Source organism: Lissotriton helveticus, chromosome 2_1, assembly GCF_964261635.1.
Source record: "Lissotriton helveticus chromosome 2_1, aLisHel1.1, whole genome shotgun sequence".
Classification (NCBI taxonomy): domain Eukaryota; kingdom Metazoa; phylum Chordata; class Amphibia; order Caudata; family Salamandridae; genus Lissotriton; species Lissotriton helveticus.
Window position 1 is genome coordinate 1,226,934,553 of NC_136059.1, and position 16,195 is coordinate 1,226,950,747.

General features: G+C 41.1%; 1 protein-coding gene across 5 annotated transcripts in view; it reads right to left on the minus strand.

The window, feature by feature from the left end:
- FAM13A (family with sequence similarity 13 member A) overlaps positions 1-16,195 on the minus strand; it is a 906,414-nt gene that overhangs the window by 227,802 nt on the left and 662,417 nt on the right. For all 5 annotated transcript variants that reach the window (XM_078676111.1, XM_078676110.1, XM_078676109.1 and 2 more), the window contains 3 exons: positions 8,855-8,899; positions 6,578-6,757; positions 1,744-1,930 (listed from right to left, as the gene is read on the minus strand). In XM_078676111.1, coding sequence (XP_078532237.1) covers positions 1,744-1,930; positions 6,578-6,757; positions 8,855-8,899 — 412 coding nt within the window. The remainder of the gene's footprint in view (positions 1-1,743; positions 1,931-6,577; positions 6,758-8,854; positions 8,900-16,195) is intronic.

Sequence of the window (16,195 nt, forward strand, 5' to 3'; positions counted from 1 at the left end):
TCACAAGTTTATTCTTCTGTTTCAATGATTAAGTCACTTTTCTCAGGTTAAGCTGTTACGTCACAGCTGTGTATCAATTCATCGTTTTCCAATAAACATTTGTCCACAAAGTCAACTTGGACCCAATGCATTTCGTGCCTTTTAGCACTTCATCAGGGGAAATACATTTCGAACATTCAAACGAGTAAGACGCGTCGCTGCTCAACTATCGAAAACGATTCTCAGTGTGGGACAGCATGGCCCTCATATTCAAAGAAAGCAAGGTGGGAGGTCTAGAAGTGTAAATGCACACATACACAACATCTACTCATGGGGACTGTCCCATTAAAGTGTTGCAATGAACATACCGAAGGGAAGCTCTGTCTGGATGATTATAAGGACGACTCCATTTTATTTTTATGAAACTCTTAAAAGCTGGAAATCTGAGAGAAGAGAACAGACGTTTAAAAACATTTGGGCGAATTTAGCTTCTAATCGTAAATGTCTTTTCCAGTGCCCCTACCAAAACACCACATTTCCATTATTTTTCAGATGCATTTTGCAGACCTGTTTGATACTTGAAAACCTGGCAGGGATTGGTTATGAATATTATGATTCTTTGAGGTACAGAGGGTGGGGTCCTTCACTATTGTTCAAAACTATTAACAGTGAGTTTTGCTCGTATAAAGTTTGAATACAATTGTGTCAAAAGCCCAAACTGTAAAAGGCAGTTGGATTCATAATTCCTAAGCAAATTGACAACAAATGATCTTACCATCAGACAGCACGCATAAACATACTGATGTGTGCTTGGGCATTTAAAGCGGACATCATCATGAAACATACTTAAGTGGTTTTCCCTTTTACATTACATTCGCAGGAGGCAACATTTCACTATTGTCGGCACAAATTGTCTTCTCCTTCCCCTACCTCTGTGCTTGAATCCACTACTAGCCTGCCACTACTTCACATCTGTTCATGACTACATGGCTATCCTTTCTTTTATGCTAAAGACCGCAAAGACTGAACCTATTTACTTCCCTGCTACACCAGAGCCATCTCACCTACTAATTCACTGACAATCTCAAAACCTACCCCTTGAACCAGAAACCTACGTGTGTATTTCAGGCAATCTAAGACCAGAATCTTCATCACTTTCACAGCCTCCTGCGAGATACCAAGTATTCAACATCAGCACAATGAGTCCCCAGATCTTCTTTAAAACAGATAACATACTGCGGCACACACACACGTCCTGAGTAAGAATGATTACGACAACCATAATTCAAGCTACTCTGACTATGCCTCGGGAACGGACTTCCAGTTTAACTCTGCTCTTTCTTTCCACTTTTAAAACTGCCTAAGAAAGACTCAGTTATGCTAGAAAGTAGTCACAACTAAACATTACCAATTAACATACTGTATGGTAAATACGTTCATATATTTATACAGTTGTTAGGTTGATTTTTAGCACTTTGTCTTATTTGGTTTCACACTCACTTTATATCAATCACACAAAGCTCAAACTGCTATTTGTTTACTACCTTTTGTACGACGGTTCTGTTGCTATGTGCAGCATTTTTGTCAAATGCATACTTAAAGTTGAATAAATTAAATAAAATGCTGCATGTGTCTTGGCAGCTTGGATAGCATATTGTCAATCGATTCATCTGAAGCTTGGTATCCAGCACAGTGCTCTTTGGGTGTCTGTACTTGCTTACACCACGACATGCAACAGTCTGATAACAATATCATTCCACTTACCAAGGGGCTGTCCTGGTTATCATTCCGCTCTGAGAGCTTTGTGCTGGATTTCTGGCGTTTGGGCTTGATCCTCTCCTCAAGATACCCAGAGCTTTTCTCCTGCAGCTTCTCCACCTCCTGAGCAGCCAGAATGCATTCATCTAGGCTTCCGAACTTGGAAGGGATATTTTCTTTGTTGATGACCTCTCTAAATAGGAAACCAAGTTGAAAGTCAGAGGGCTACACTTTAAAATTCACCTTCTTGAGCGCACGCCACCACAGTACCAAGATAAATAAATGCATAAAAATAGGAATGAGTATTTCATAAGGTCCGGGGTACTACATTTTTAATGGAGTCTCCAACAAGGAGAAGGACGTTATCGTGTGTGCGTAACAGTGCGATAAACACCTGCCAGCTGCCACCTTCTACCGAATATTTGCCCATGTGTAAATAATTCGAAGTCTGAGTCACAATTCAAATACATTTTCTGTGACCTACTCTTACATTCAGTGTATTGCAATGTCACCTGTGCTAGATCACACATTTGGTAATGTAAGAACTTGGTTATTTAAAACAAGCTGCCTACGGGCGGTCTGGGGCTCAACTACCCTAGCAAGCCTCCACTTACAGAAAGAAAAAACTAATTGAAAAGAAACAATCACACACTTTCTCTGGGCCTCTTTCGTGCTATCCCTCTCAGAATAAACATGAATGAATTTGACATTATTTTCAGAGTCCAATAATGCTCCCTTGAAATGAGGACTTTCATTTAATAGCCTGCACACGGATGACTGGGTACACTATAATGATTTGTTGAGCTACTGTGGCCACTTCTTTATTGAGACCAACGTGTGCTTTTTCGTGGTTTATTCCCTTCTCCTGATGAGCCTTACAAGAACAACTAAAAGCCATACATGCAGTAGAAAAAGGCAGGGACAGTGTAAAGGAAACCCAGATTGGAGTCAACGTGTGAGAACTCCAATGCGGGAAATCGCAAGGCGACGATGAAAAGAGTTTTTAAGCTCTCCATCACACTTCATAGAGAATTGATTGCATATTAGTGAAAATATGAAACAATCGTAAAATCTAAACCAAAACTAGCGGATTACGAAAAAGTAAGAACAGTTGGCAAGTAGATGGTAGATGAGGGTGGGAAACCATTTTTTACTCATCAAGTTCCAGGATTCCCTAATTGAGGGAACTGAAGAAAGCTTGCTTATGGGTCAGTTTTCTAACTGATTGTCTGTTCAAGCTAAGGTCCAGCCTGCATACACATTTCACATGGTAGTTTAGAAAGACTTCTACTCAGAAGTATTGGACAGAAAAGCCAAGTGCAGTGTGGGTCAATATTTAGGGGTACAATGTATAATGCTAATAACGACCATTTACTTTGCACATGCTGCAACACTGTCCATGGGCAACCGAATAGGGATATATCATTACTACAAAAGTCAAAGGATCACAGTTTTATGAACTGCAGAAGAATGACAGGCTGAATCTATCCTGCCAGGATTAAAAAATGGCACAAACTAATTCATGCACTCGATGCATTAGTTCTTTAAGTTTACATTTTATTAGTGCTTGATATTCAGAGTGGACTCATTGCATTAGTGGTATGTAGCATGTTCACCTGAGTACTGATGAGCGCCAAAAAAAGAAATGGCTCAACATGGGCAAAGCTCATGGCTGCTAAGAGACTGTATGACTGCAGAGGGATGCTAGTGCAGAAGAGGAACATCCGCTTGCAAAGAGGAAGTTATGATGATGCATTGTCAATCAATGGATGGTGTGACCTCATGTACAATAATGCGCCCAGTTTTGGAGATTGGTCCGTCACAGGCACAGAGCACAAGTTATCTGGAGGTGAGGGACCCAATTAACAGAGGAATTGGACTAAAATCCGTTTAAGTGACACATGAGGGCTTACAATCACAAACTGTTCCTGGACACGAAAAATATGATACATGCATGCGTACATGATTGGAATTATGAAGATAAAATAATACAATATTGGAATGACAGACTCGGGAGACATTCAAGGAAGAGACTCTTCTAATAAAATGTCATGGGCTCCATACATCAGCCTTCACTGATGGAGGTGATGGTTACAAAGTAAACACTTTTCCTTCAGACTAATAGCCACTCCTTCAGGAAAAACAGGTCAAATCAAACCACACTATCTTTTATATCTCCTTGAACCCACTCCTTTTTTTCGGGAAGTGCTTTCAAGAGATATACAGAGATGTGATAGCCCATTCGCTCAGGAATGTTAGTTGACACGGACCTGAAGCAGAGGATCATAAAATGGTGGCCAAGTAAGTTAAACGTTACCTAAGACATCATATCTGGGTTGAAGGGGGCAATCCAATGGCAGGCTGTCTAGGCACTGTCATAATTGACTGCTACTTTATAGAAATCTCTCAATATGCAAAAAGGTACAAGAAGACAAAAGAGAAAAGTAGACTCTTCATTCAGCAATCGGGAAGTGACTTTGATTACAGACAAACTACAAAGAAGTGACAATGGTGTGCAAACTGGCCAAGATTATAGTGCCAAGCTGTTAGGCTTACTTGTGGAAATAGGTTATTCAGAAACACTCTAACTGTTCCCAGAGAAAAGAAAAACCATGCTGGAGTGCTTCTGAGTATTAGTGAATGCAGTCAACATATCAATGGCCTCAATGTCTACGGCCTGAGTCTCTTCCTTATGTTGCCAGTTTTGTGATATTCGTGATGAGATGTTCAAAATTATTTTCTTAATTGAAAAAAATGTATTTGATCAAAGAAACTTGTACTTAGAGTAACCAATTATAAATAATGGGCCCGATTCACAGAACTAACTTAAGACAAAATCCTAAACTTACTACCATTTTGGTATTCACAGAAGGCACTTACTCATTTGGTACTCACAGAAGGCACTTACTCATTTCGGTATTCACAGAAGGCACTTACTCATTTCGGTATTCACAGAAGTTAGGATTCCTAACTTTAGGACTCTTAAATGCCTTCTGTGAATACCGAAAATCTTAAAGTTAGGATTTTTCTCAGTTGAGGAGTCCTAAAGTTAGGAGTCCTACATTTACTACTCCTAAACTGAGAAAAATCCTAACTTTAAGACTTTCGGTATTCACAGAAGGCATTTAGGAGCCCTAAAGTTAGGAGTCCTAACTTCTTTGAATACCAAAATGAGTAAGTGCCTTCTGTGAATGACAAAATGGTAGTAAGTTTCGGATTTTGTCTTAAGTTAGTTCTGTGAATCGGCCCTCTGACTCTTATCAGGGGTAATGGTCCGATCTAATAACTCATATCAAGGTAAAAATGTAACAAACCACACAGTGAAAGTGGCATAACATGTTACCGAGCAATATGTGTTTGCTGCAAAGAGTAAATCTTGCCATGGCAGGGTGAGGTGAAGAGTAGTTCACCACGTTCCCCACTTCACTGCGTGCAAGGTTGATAAGTCAAAGGCTCGATGGAATAAGAAGTTGACTCAAGTCTGCTTCAGCATTCAATTCTCCCATCCTCCTCCAGCCTACTTACATGGGTGATCGATGGTCAATCATCATTTCATAACTTATCTTTTCTCATATACCTCTTTTTGGGGCACTGCCGGGAAGTCTCTTGTGTCTTTTTATTCGGGTATGTCAAATTATTTTTCCATGGCATCAACAAAGATTCTGCAGTAAACAGTTAGGTTTTCAACCACCCCAATTTGCGTTGAAGATGATAATTTGAGGACCTTGAGCCTCAGCATGATAAACACCACAATCATTGAGCACTGATCCAAGATCCACTGCATTGGGTGAGGTCTACGCCTGATGGTGCATTGATGACCACGGGACCATTTGAATTATCTAAGGATACTTCCCTTTTCGGAGTGCACAATGATTTTCTTATAAGAAACTCGCAGCACAGACTTATCTGGCTTAGATTCGGTTGAACCTAATACCACTCATGCTAGGTTTTCCTACAGAGATTTAGACATACTGATTTGGTACCTTGCCCTTGTGACTGTGGCTCAGAGCAGTCGGACCCTCATATACTTTTTGGGGGGTTTTATAAGAATGAACATGTTAGATTTTTAAGTCCAATTTGAAAGAAAATGAATTTGAATCAATGTCGCCAGGCATTATACCTTTTAAAGAAACTCTTGGATCCATTTGTATGCTTCTCAGTAGCTACTTTTTTATTGGCATGTCTAAGGAGAAGGAAAACTGGTATGCACATGCCTTGTGAATATTGATAATTGACTACCGTGAGTTGTGGAATCGTTTACTCTACTATCCTACTAAAACCCTTCGCAGGATAATTTGAATGTATAAAACGAATTGAAAACAAAGTTGAACAAAAGTGAAAAGAAATGGATTAAACAGTGTTAAAACAGTGATGGAATGAGATGTTGATTCATTTAGAAGTGGCTGTGCAACTTGCAGGGGGACCAGACTAGGTTCCCCTTTGTTGCATAAACTTTTCAGCGCACTGGGTGGAGCGCGATCAATATTGCACGCCGTTACAGCTTCGAAATTGTTGAACTTTAAAGTTGGGAATAGATTGAGTACATTGGTGTGCGGCCTACCACCACAAAAGGTGTACCTGACATCTCATTAGTACACAGAGTACCACTTTTTCAAGACATTGATGAATTTGAATCTTTATTCAAAATAAATAATGACTAAACATTTCAAGAGTCACATGCATTGTGGTAGTAAGTGCTTAAAATTCAACTACTCCGTGCCGTCAGAGGTGTACACCTGGCAGCTAATGAAGAACTCCCAAGAAAAGGTGGTGCATGTCAGCATTGCATCTATCTACACACGATGACAAAGGAAGTGTATGATATTCCTTCTGGTCTTACACATCTCTATTCCTCCAGGCTTCGTCCTGTTCCTTGAGATGCCTCCTCCTTTGTCTGGCAGACAACGTGGGAATTGTTGAAGACGTTCCAGATTCAGAGTCTTCTGAACTGTGACTTCCAGAGCCATGCACATCAAAAATATGCTGTTCCACTGCCGATCTGATGGTCCTCTCCAGGTACCTGAGAACAAAGCGCGGGGTTAAACAGTGGAAAACAAGCAACTCATACTGCTCTCTACCTCCACCTCTGGTTAATTACTTACAAGTTTTCCCATAACTGCCTTAATTTCAAACCAATGCAGCAAAATCAGAACATGGGTACCAACGTTCATAGCAATAATCACTAATATTCATTCAAATTAACTATTTTGACAAGATGTCATAAATTCAAGGTTGATGGTTCTCAAATTAGAAGTATATTGACTGTCTTTCTCCATAGAAGTTGCATGTAGAAGTTGTTTTCAGAATCACAGCATTAGCATTTTTAGACTCGTCCAGACCGTGTTTCACCGCATTGTGACACAGGGGTCTGGAGCTTTTTCAAAATTTAAATCGGTATGAAAGATGCTAGTTGAAAAAAGTTATATAAAACCAAATCGTCATATGTATGGTAAAAGGTTCAGAAATACTTAACAAAATATGGTCCATGCTGGTTTATGTGAATCACAGCGGTGAGGCATGGCAAACGAAAACACACATTGGTTGTCTTCCAAAAATAACAACATATATGATACTGGAAACAAGTTATACGTACAACTTCTATGTGAATATATGAAGAACAATAGAACACTTTTGTACTGAAACCATGGCCCTTGCATTTATGATGTTTTTTTAAAAAAAACAACGATTTTGCATAAATATTAGTGATTATTGCTATGAACGAACCCACATTCTGATGCTGTCCACTGACGTATTTATATAGGAGAGAGGGTATAATGTATGTCACATGAATGCATTAGTTACCCATTAATACAATTATCCTCTTTGATTAAGCTATTACATTTTAGACCGAAATGCACAGCGGTCCTTTTCTCTCTTCATCACAGTTTAAAAATAGCTGGCACAGCTTCCTCTAGCAAACAGACACAAATTGTTAGACAGGTAGAAAAAAAATTATTATCTTAAAAATTAGCGTTTAGGTTTAGCCTTCTTGGTGCAGTTATTGTTCTGCATAACATAATAGCAGAGCCAGTGGATAACATGCTACCTTGAACCATGCAGAAAAGAGTTGACTTGTATATGAACACCTTTGTGCCAGAGAACACTTAGGCCTTCGCATAGCCCACTACAGGCAACACAACGGGTATTCTAAGGCCCTGATTACAGGTGCATTTGTAATGTTGCCATGTCGTAAAATCACTGGACCAATAGAGATTATAAATCGTGCAGAACACTACAGCTGGCTCAATTTTCTCCATGCACATTTTTAGCAGGAAAAACATTCAATTAACCGAGTGAGCAAAAAGGCTCGAAAAACACGTGGGATCCAGTGAGCAAGCACGAAAGTCCCAAAGTTATTCGACATTCGAAGGTGGAAAACTTATCATCCTTTAGGAGTGTCATGTCTGGGAAAGCCCTATTCACTTCCCCTCCTTCCTCTTTTGTATTGGTACTTCCTAGTGAGGAAATTTTAAGTGGTTTCCAGGTACACCCGTGAGGGCCAAATGGTCTTTTTTTAATTTGGGTATATTTATAGCTCTGGCTTGTAGGAAAGAGGTTACAGGTAACCTTAATTTTACGGTCACTACAATCATTTGCAGATGCCATTGCGCCTGTCGCACAGCTGCCCTGAAGTACTTGATCCTTCTAAGTTGAATTTCACAAACTCTTCCTCAAAATGGCGTGTCTCACATGTTAATGAGGAGCCATGTAACGCTCAAATCTGTAACTCTGGTCGTTATAATGTTAATCATTGATGCAATCTTGCCCGGGGACAGAGGGATCTACACTTTGATAGATTTGTTCTAACCCTCAATTCCCTTTCAATCAAACAATAACAAATATGCTCCCAGAAAACCTTGTAAAACGATACAAAAATAAGATACAGATGAAAAATCGTTAAATATACTCAAGCAGTGAATACAGTGACTCATAGGCTTCAAATGCCTTTGAAGAGGAGATTGTGAAGGTTCAGAATCTGTGCGACTGGCAATACAAGGGTTGTGATAAATGCACCATTTCTAATACAAGACGTATTGTCTATATGAGGCAAGATCATTCTTCTTGTATTCCACTAAACAGAAAAACTCTAATACAACAAACGGATAGAACCACTTACTCTCCGCTGGCAGCAGGGACATTGCTGGCTTGAGTTGGGTGGGTGCTGTGGAAAAGCAGATAAAAACAGATGTTAGCCGAACCTTCAGGAGATACATGGCAATGCTCAAGAGGAGAATGAGGTCATCATGATGTACTTACAATCATCACATTAATCGCTCCCAAAAATTGTATTAAGCCCTCACAATGTTCGCACGCAAATACAAACAAGAATTGCAGCACGAAACTGGCAAGCTCTCAAAGCATGAGATTATGAGCCATACACAAATCCAGAGGAAGATAAAACCTCATTTTCAACCTAAAACAGTAACAAAACAGCACGTTTTCAACATAATAGAACACAAACCTAATCAAACAGGAAGAAATACCTCTTGGTTCTCCTTTACTAGTTATATGTAAAGCTGCTTGACACTATACTCAAGCAGAAATACTATCACTTGTTTATAAAATATACACCTTTTAAATACAACACCTCAGAGACAGTCAGACTTAAGATCCAATATCCTGGCTTCCATAGGGTGATAACATGGCTCCTCATCGCCGTGCTAGCCCTTTTAGTCCAAGTACAAATAGACTAAGACCTCTAGAACACAGTTTGTCAAATGTATCAGAGGACTGTAAAAGGGGCGCCCAGTGGCATCTGGTCACTTCAGACATGCACTCGGCCCCCCATTCACATGTATTTAGCCAAACAGACACATAGGCACCACACTAACACAGTCGGATATCACACAGCCAGAAGAACCTTGCAGGGAAAGAACAAAATCGGACTTAAGACTACTCATAAATCCCAGCAGCGCCATGTGCTCCAACCTACATGGTACAAATGATTCCAGATTATAGGCCTTGGCGCAGAAGCACCATCAGAATAGGAGGTACCGATTTGAGGCGGCCATGGAAAAGGTTTTAGCTATTTTTCTAGACAGACACATGCCTGGGGTTTTAAAAGTCTAGTCCAGCTCCTGGTCTACATCAGCTTATTGAATCTCGCCTAAATATCTCAAGCAGCTACTGAAGATCTCACTTGACCCTGAATCTCTGAATCCTCTTACATGATCAAGGATCTCCTACCTATTCTGATGTTCCCACGTTTTCAATCTGGGTATTTTCACCTCGCCGTGCACTGCTATCTACTGATCTCTCGCATGGTCATACATTTGATCTGGTCTACAATAACTAACTCACCCACCAGTCTTATAGGAATCTCTCACACTTCCTCAATGGAAATCTATGAAGGTTTCACAAAGTTCAGTGAGGCTATGATTTGGCCTACTTGTCTGAAATTGAGCAAAGGCAACATAATGGATGTATACTATTTTAACCTTGATATCTATGCAACGTGCTCATATATTTAAGTAATGATTTTCTAATGTGTATTTCAACATGCAATTCAGTAAGGAAGATATTCCAAAGCAAAACAAGTTCATAAATAAATATTACACTACATGAAATACTCACTGAACAGTCTAATCATATGTGTTTTTGTGGCGGCTATAGTATAAAGAGCTATGGCCCAGATGCTGTTCTGCCTGCAATTCACTTAAGAAGATTGGCAGTGAAGAAGCTGTATCAAGAAAAATATCTCAAAAGTTAAATGAAGTATCCATTTTTTATTCTCTCATCTTGGAATCCTACATTTTGTGTTCCAAAACACTGCTGTGTTGGAACTTCCAGACCTCGCGGTCCCTTCTATTAATGTGGGTAATTAAGATTTTTACTTCATCCAGATAAACCTATTTTGTCTTTGATGGCCCAAATCCGTTAAAGAAGGGCTCAATGGCAGACAACTGCCATTCACATGTATGTGTTGGAAGCCATGCCTCTCTCCCTGCACCTCAAGGTGTCCCAGCAGCGGTCTAAGGATCAACAACTGCCCTGCTTCCCTAGATGGATCAAGTGCAGCATGGGAAGGCCGTAGCCCCAGTCTGGATCTGATACGCATCCATGCGGACTGGGACCGTCAGGCACCCATCTTACCGCTTGCAAGAAACGGTAACGGATCATTTTAAAAAGAGCAATTAACTGCTGCTTATAACACTTCTATACACAGCTTAAAAAGGTAGCTTCATAAGAGGTAAGGTAACTAACTAGTCCCTGTAGTAAGGCACAAACAACGGAATTATTTGATTCTGCAGATGTGGCATTTTCTGTATAATTGTGGGTTTTTCTCCCTTGTCACATGATACACTATCTTTAGCAGAATTTGCAGATTTCAACGAAACATGAGTTTGGAGCACAAATTGTCAAATGTTTGTAATGTAAAAAAAAATGTGCAAAGTACTGAGGTGCGGTGGAAGATCCACTGCAAAACATAACTGCTCACATTCCGTTCCTGAATGCTTGATTTAGGCGTTCCACGTCTGTCCAGACAGTATGAATGCCATTAAAATGACGAAACAATATTGCCACACGAAGTGCTGCTTTACGTGACACACTCTCTGCCTCCTCTTGCTGCATAATTTAGTTAACTCTGCCCGTTTTGCAGGACAGCAAGCTTAACATCAAAAAGAGCGACATGTGTCATGCGCAGAGAAAGAAGGATGCATGGTGTTCAACAGCCCAAGGTAGCTCCGTAGAATCCTTACCGCCTCAGGTCAAGTAAAAAACTGCTTTTCAAAGCTTGCCCAAATACTGCTGTAGCAAACGAACACTAAGCAGGGACTCTGGAAAAAGGCGATTTCAAGGCCAAAGCTTTTTCCATTTAAATATTAATTCGCAGCACTTGCCACATGATCCAACACAAGCTGCATAAATGGCAGATTTTTTTTGTAAATTTCTAGTTCATATGCATTAAAATAGTTGTACACGTGGTGCAACGTCGCACTTGACACTGCAAAGCTTAACTGGTCTCCAGCAGTTGTTTGATGGTTTCAGACATTTAAAAGGGTGACATTTTCTCCTCATTTCAACTTACTATTCACAATGTTCCGTGAGTATGAGTGGATGTCGGAGGAAAAGAGAATTCGGAAAAATGATGCAAGATGTTGTCTTAAAAATCTGAAACTGGAGCATGTTTTGAGGTGTAACCTAGACACGTTTTGTGAATTCTAAATGATTCTAAAACTGAATGGAAAGAAGGGAGTACATTTTAGAACTTCTTGCGGCTAAACAATCGCACAAATAAATCCACATTGCAGTGATGCTCAGAGACTGAAGGTGCTAAGTAAAAGAACAACCCGTGCACATTTTTGCATTAGCGATGGCAATTGGACTGGGCCCTTTATTTCGGATCATAATACTGTAGATATGCAGATCATTGCACTAGGACTTGCACATAGGTTTTTGTGCATATGGTGCTGTGCATAACACTAAATAAATTACAACCACCAAACTTTTTCAATACGCTCGGGTGAGCGCCCTGTAACAAGGTGAGCTTGGTACTGAAATACTTCACAATGGGCATCTGGCTATGTGGCGCTGAACGCCCACCACTGAAACATGTGGCGATCAGTAGAACACAAGTGCAAATCCCCAAGCCCAACATAGCCGTCCATCCTTCCGAGGCCCGCAATCCGTGCCATTAAAGTAAGTGATGTTGGCAACAGTTAGTTACAGGTTAAGAAATGGCAGAAGTGTAGTGTGAAGCCTTATGTAAGAAACGTTTACTATTGTCATAAGGAAGTAAGGAGTGCCAGGGCCTTGGCCAGCTGGCACACAAACGGCCGCCTTGTGACTATTGCTGCTCGCAGTTTTCTTCCACCTGTGGTTCCTGGAAGAGGCTGATATGTTCTTGTTTGTAGCCAAGCGTTCACTAATAGTAGTCTCAGTAAAAAAGGCAGTCAGTGCTGGACTTCAGTACTGCCTGCCTGGGTCAGGAATACATGTAGCGAGTAAGACCATTTCTCACAACCCGAATGGCATACGTCTCTGTGTGAAGTCAAAGATAGGCAGCTCCAGGCAGGGGTAGCTCTTACAATGCCCAGTCCACTAGCCCATGATGCCACCCTGGGGCATACACCAGAGGGGCTCACGCTGGGCAGGCTGGGTCTGAGAGGAACAATGCCTGCATGTCGATCATGGTGCTTGGATGCTCACACTAACCAGGAATTTGTAAGCTCTCCCTGTCCCGCTCGCCCCCAAGGTTGCCTGGCTTTGCTTCGATGTTTTCCTTTTAAATCTCAGGCACAGAGACCCACCCATCCAGCCCTAGGCAGGCCACAGAATACAATTCATTCACGACAAACAGAACACATGGGAAATCTCTGTATCCAAAGCCAGATTGTGGTTTCATTTTAATCTTCTTAAACCCGGATGAACATTTTTTCCACTTTCAGTTAAAGAATGACTAGAAAATAGGATTTAGCTTGCAGTGGGTCCTGTGACACAATGCTATTTTTCTAATACTGTCTGTTGATGCAAGTTCTGAGTCCGCCAGATATTCGAGTAAAGGGTACACAAAAATGTCCCACTGGAGATTACCAAAAACAAACGGCTTCCGATGGTGATTGTGGTGGAGGCTTTTCCCCATATTTAAGACTATCGACTAGTACCGAGGATGTCGCTAAAGTTAAGTAATTTCTTAACTGCTAACTATTTAATGCCATTCAGGCATTTAGTTACGTAGAGATGTTACCTGCACAAATTAACACATTTCAGCCAGTCACCTGTAAGTACCTTGACTATTCCTTAACCTGAAAATACACACTGTTAAAACGGATGAAACCAATATACTACACGTCTGGGGGTTTCCACTGCTTTCAGGTCATCGTGCTGCAAGGTGCTACTTAGTTCGGTTCGCACTGACTATAGTAGGGCTCCCTGTGTCATGGTATTTTTTTGACACCTCAGTCGGTTCTCATCCATATTTATTTTTCATATCCAATTGGTGTCTACGAATACCTTTTTTCCGTAGGTTGCAACTAGCATAGTTTTGCATTTATTAAACTGACCTTCACTCACACTTGGATGTGTGCAGGAGTTTAATACACTAAGTGGGTGTGCACAATGAAACAATTCAATCACCCGAATAGATCAGCGGTGTAGTACAGGGACGAGCACAAATCCGCATCTATTTAAGCTTCAATAGAATATTTCATCCTTTGTTTTAAACCTTAAACGATGTCGACATACATAGCTATTGGCCTCACTATCATGACAGGAAGCAAGGAGAGACTCACGTCAAGTCATTCCTGCATTTTACACGTGGAGAAATAAATACAGACTTTGAAACGGTTTGTTTTCTGACAGTATTTGGAGAAAAGAAAATAGAAACAGAAAACTGAGCACCTTATATATATATATAGACAAAGCTACACGCACAAGAGGTCAGCAGCGGACCAGTCCTCTACAGCAAACAAGTTCTCTGGATATATAACACACCCAACTCTGAAAGCCTTGCCGTGCAGGCCACACTATTTACTCCTTTGTTCTCTCTCACTTGTGACGTTTGCTTAATCACAGCGACTGAGGAAGTACAGTTTACTCCCTAACGTGACTAGTTTGAGAAGGAGTAACTGCGAGCGTCAAGGCGTCTGTGTTCCTGCTCACTTGAGAAATGCATTCTCCTTCAGTACGAACTCTTTCAACGAACATTGGCAAAGTCAGTAAGGCTGGCCTCACAACAAACGTGATTTTTTCCCCTTCAAACAAACGAAGTTTACAAAAAGAAATTATCAAAAATATAAAAAACAAATGAGTGGCCCGGGAAGCCAGACACACCAGTGTACCCCTTTACATGAGGAACTGTACTTGTGAGCGGGCAAAATGCTGTCACTCACAGTGACACACAGTGACTGAATGAAGTTAGCGGACCAACTGACTCACGAGTAACACTGAGCTGGGCAGAAGTAAACCTGAACAGACCAATGGTTGAAAAGAGCTTACCAAAAGCCCCTGTATGTCGTATATATGTGCATATATTTTTCTCTGTCATTTTTTGGGAAACTTACTGGAGAGGTAGTTGTAAAAACTGCAGTGACTCCTTTGGGAGAAGCCTTCTTTTTAGAGCGGAGAATGATTTTTAATTTTGTATTGCCTTGTTCTTTTTGAAAAAGCTCAATGACCCGTATGTATGTTTTTCTGTAGCGTCATTTCTTTGGGCTTGAAAGCAAAGGAGACATTTTCTATAACGGAGAACAGTGTAAATTTTAATTATCTATTTAACGGAGTTCCTATATGATTGAGAAAATTATGTTTTTGAACCAAGACTGACACGTAAGGGGTTTATATATATTACGCAACTTTTTTATGCTTCTTACGATTGAGATTGATGTTTTACTTGCAACTCATTTTTGGTTATTTATTAATTGGAGTTTTTGTAGGTAATCAAGTCATCTGATTTTGCACTGTGTCCACTTTACTAAATAGTAATAGTATACTTGCTAATCCCGTTTACTAGAGAATTGTTAAACCCAAAGCCCTTTATTGAGCAGGACTTGTAATTGGTTCTTTTAACTTCTAGTTTGTACTAGCGTTTGAGCTGTGGGCTCACCCCAGGTCAGTTCCTGCAGTACGAGGCGTTGAAACGCACGTTTGCACATTTATGGGGCAGTGGGAGGGAAGAACCTGAAATGCACCCTGTACTGCATGCCTTAGTCACCCGTGGCACAGCTGGGCACCTAGTGAAATGGTTCTATGCCACATTAATAGCAGAGTCCTTTGGCCTCCTGAGTGGGCTACGGGCAAAATGGGACACAGTCGGGGGCAGAGACCTTACAGATGCGGAGTGGCGTAAAATCTTGCAACATCCCAAAAAGATTTCCCAGAATAAACTATTAAAATACATCCATTTTAGTCCTATATGACACCACACCGACTTAATGTGACATATGGGGGGAAAATACGACAATGCCCCCGATATACACACCCGGATGCAGATTTTCACCACATGACTTGGGACTGTCAATGCTTACGTCCTTACTGGGAGGTTGTGCTGGGTAAGATCAGAGTTGCAATAGGGAAGGTGTTGGACCCCATGATGCAGAAGTGCCTGTTGGGTCTCTTCCCTAGGCCGCCTAAGCGCAAAGTTGGGAACAGGCTGATAGACCTCGAGCTGGGACTCGCTATGCTCAGAATAGCGATGGAGTGGAAGTCTGCAAGAGGTCCACAGTTTGAAACTTGGAACAGAGATGTTGTTATGTGGACTGGGGCAGAAAGTAGAGTACTAAGTTGGGAGGAAGCCAAAGGAATGAGAAAGCGCCCAATGGCTAAGCAGTGGCGTGGGAGAAGCCAGAGGGTTCTAGTAGTGAGGAAGCTGAGCCAGGACAAGGGTCCCAACCAGTTAGCGGTGAACGAGATACTCCCCCCGCAATCTCTAGGGAATTCGGGGGTCTGACTCAAGTAAGAAAAGTACATGGCGGGGGGGGAATCCTCCCGGTCTCATGCTGAGACTCCCTCTGGGCTC